The sequence below is a fragment of the Acanthisitta chloris genome, unplaced genomic scaffold (genome assembly GCF_000695815.1).
Source record: "Acanthisitta chloris isolate BGI_N310 unplaced genomic scaffold, ASM69581v1 scaffold35587, whole genome shotgun sequence".
Lineage (NCBI taxonomy): Eukaryota > Metazoa > Chordata > Aves > Passeriformes > Acanthisittidae > Acanthisitta > Acanthisitta chloris.
In genome coordinates, this window is record NW_008683788.1 from 920 (window position 1) to 3,117 (window position 2,198).

At 56.0% G+C, this 2,198-nt stretch overlaps 1 protein-coding gene across 1 annotated transcript in view; it reads left to right on the top strand.

The window, feature by feature from the left end:
- The window catches only part of SRRT (serrate, RNA effector molecule), a gene marked incomplete at both ends in the record, with an annotated part of 2,610 nt that extends 780 nt beyond the window's left edge, over positions 1–1,830 (top strand). The window contains 4 exons of the mRNA XM_009079072.1: positions 213–404; positions 603–756; positions 890–1,083; positions 1,674–1,830. Coding sequence (XP_009077320.1) covers positions 213–404; positions 603–756; positions 890–1,083; positions 1,674–1,830 — 697 coding nt within the window. The remainder of the gene's footprint in view (positions 1–212; positions 405–602; positions 757–889; positions 1,084–1,673) is intronic.
- Between the last annotated feature and the right edge of the window lie 368 nt (positions 1,831–2,198).

Consider the following 2,198-nt stretch of genomic DNA (forward strand, 5'->3'; position numbering starts at 1 on the left):
GGTATCTCAGGGGGGTTTGGGGGTCCCTGAAGACATCTCTGAGGGGTTTGGGGTGTCCCTGGTGGTCCCAACACCTCATGGTAGCTACTGGTAGTCCCAAACTCCTCGTGGTGGTTCCTGGTGGTCCCCCAGTTCTTGTGGTGGCTCTGGGTGGTCCCAATGACCTTGTGGTGGTCCCCAAGTCCTCCTGGTGTCCCCATTGTCCCGTCCAGGCCCAGAACCCAGTGCTGAGACACATCACGGATTATCTGATCGAGGAGGTCAACGCGGAGGAGGAAGAACTGCTTGGCCAAGGGCAAGGCCAAGGGCAAGGGCAAGGGCAAGGTCAACAAGGTCCCGAAGATGTGGCCAGAGAGACCAATCCTGCCGAGATCACCGTGGAGAGGGACGAGAAGCTCCTCAAGGTGGGTCATGGCCATCTTGGCTTGGCTTCTTCTTCGACCTTCTGGGTCATCTGTGTCCTCCTTGGACCTCCTTGGACCTCCTGAACCATTTTCTTCTCCTCTAAGACCTTCCCACGACCTTCTCTAACCTCTCATGATTTCTTTTTCTCCTTCTCCTTCTCCTCCACCCATGGTTGGACCTTTCCCAACCCAATCCAGGTCTTGGATCGTCTTCTCCTCTACCTTCGCATCGTTCACTCCGTGGATTATTACAACACCTCTGAGTACCCCAACGAGGACGAGATGCCCAACAGATGTGGCATCATCCACGTCAGAGGACCTTTGCCACCCAACAGGGTGTCCCATGGGGAAGGTGAGACCCCCAAACCCCTCTGAGATACCCTCAGGGACCCCCAAACCCCTCTGAGATACCCTCAGGGACCCCCAAACCCCTCTGAGATGTCCTCAGAGCTCCTTGAGGACCTCCTTTCTTGTCCCCCTCGCAGTTCTGGAGTGGCAGAGAGGGTTTGAGGCTCGACTGTCGCCACTCTTGGCCGGGCCTGGAGCTGTCCCCGAGGAGGAAGCTCAAAGGTTGGGTAGGAAGGACCCCGAGGTGGAGTTGGAGAAGTTTGTCACAGCCAACACTCAAGAGTTGGGCAAGGACAAGTGGCTGTGTCCTCTCAGCGGGAAGAAGTTCAAGGTTGGTGGCACCTGGGAGAGCTCGAGGGGCAACTGGGGTGGAAAGAAGAGCTCAGTGGTCAGTGGTCATAGCTCAGTGGTCATTGGGAATACCTCAATGGTCATTGGGGTCATTTAGAACATCTGAATGGTGAACGGGAAGACCTTAATGGTCATTGGGAAGATCTTAGTGGTCAATGAGAAGATCTCAGTGGTCAATGGGAAGAGCTCAGTGGTCAATGGGAAGACCTTAGTGGTCAATGGGGTCATTGGGAACATCTCAGTGGCCATTGGGAAGACCTCAGTGGTCAATCTGAAGACCTCAGTGACCATGGTGGTCATTGGGAAGACCTCAGTGGTCAATCTGAAGACCTCAGTGACCATGGTGGCCATTGGGGAGACCTCAGTGGTCAATCTGAAGACCTCAGTGACCATGGTGGTCATTGGGAAGACCTCAGTGACCATGGTGACCGTTGGGAAGACCTCAGTGGTCAATCTGAAGACCACAGTGACCGTGGTGACCATTGGGAAGACCTCAGTGGTCAATCTGAAGACCTCAGTGACCATGGTGACCACACCAGAGGTCCTGGAGTTGTCCCTGTCCTCCCCCAGGGCCCCGAATTCGTACGCAAACACATCTTCAACAAACACGGCGACAAGATGGGAGCAGTGAGGAAGGAGGTTCTGTTCTTCAACAACTTCCTCATGGACCCCAAGAGACCTTCTCTACCTGAGGGCAAGGGGGGACCTCCCCCTGGGGGCAACCAAGGTAAGGAGCCCCCCAAGGAACCTCCAAGAACCCACCAAGAACCTCCAGGACCCACTTGGGATGTTCTAGGACCCCCAAAACCCCTTAGAGATCCCACCAGGACCTCCTAAGACCCCCCAGGACCCACTTGGGTTCTTCTAGGACCCCCAAAACCCCTTAGAGATCCCACCAGGACCTCTCAACCCCCCAAGGACCCACCAGGACCCTCCTAAGACCCTCCAGGACCCACTTGGGCTCTTCTAGGACCCCCAAAACCCTTTGGAGATCCCACCAGGACCTCCCAAGACCCCCAGAAATGCCCCTTGGCATCTCTTTTTGCCCCTCCTGGGGGTCCTGGACCATTTCTCCCCCCCTTGGGGGTCTCCACC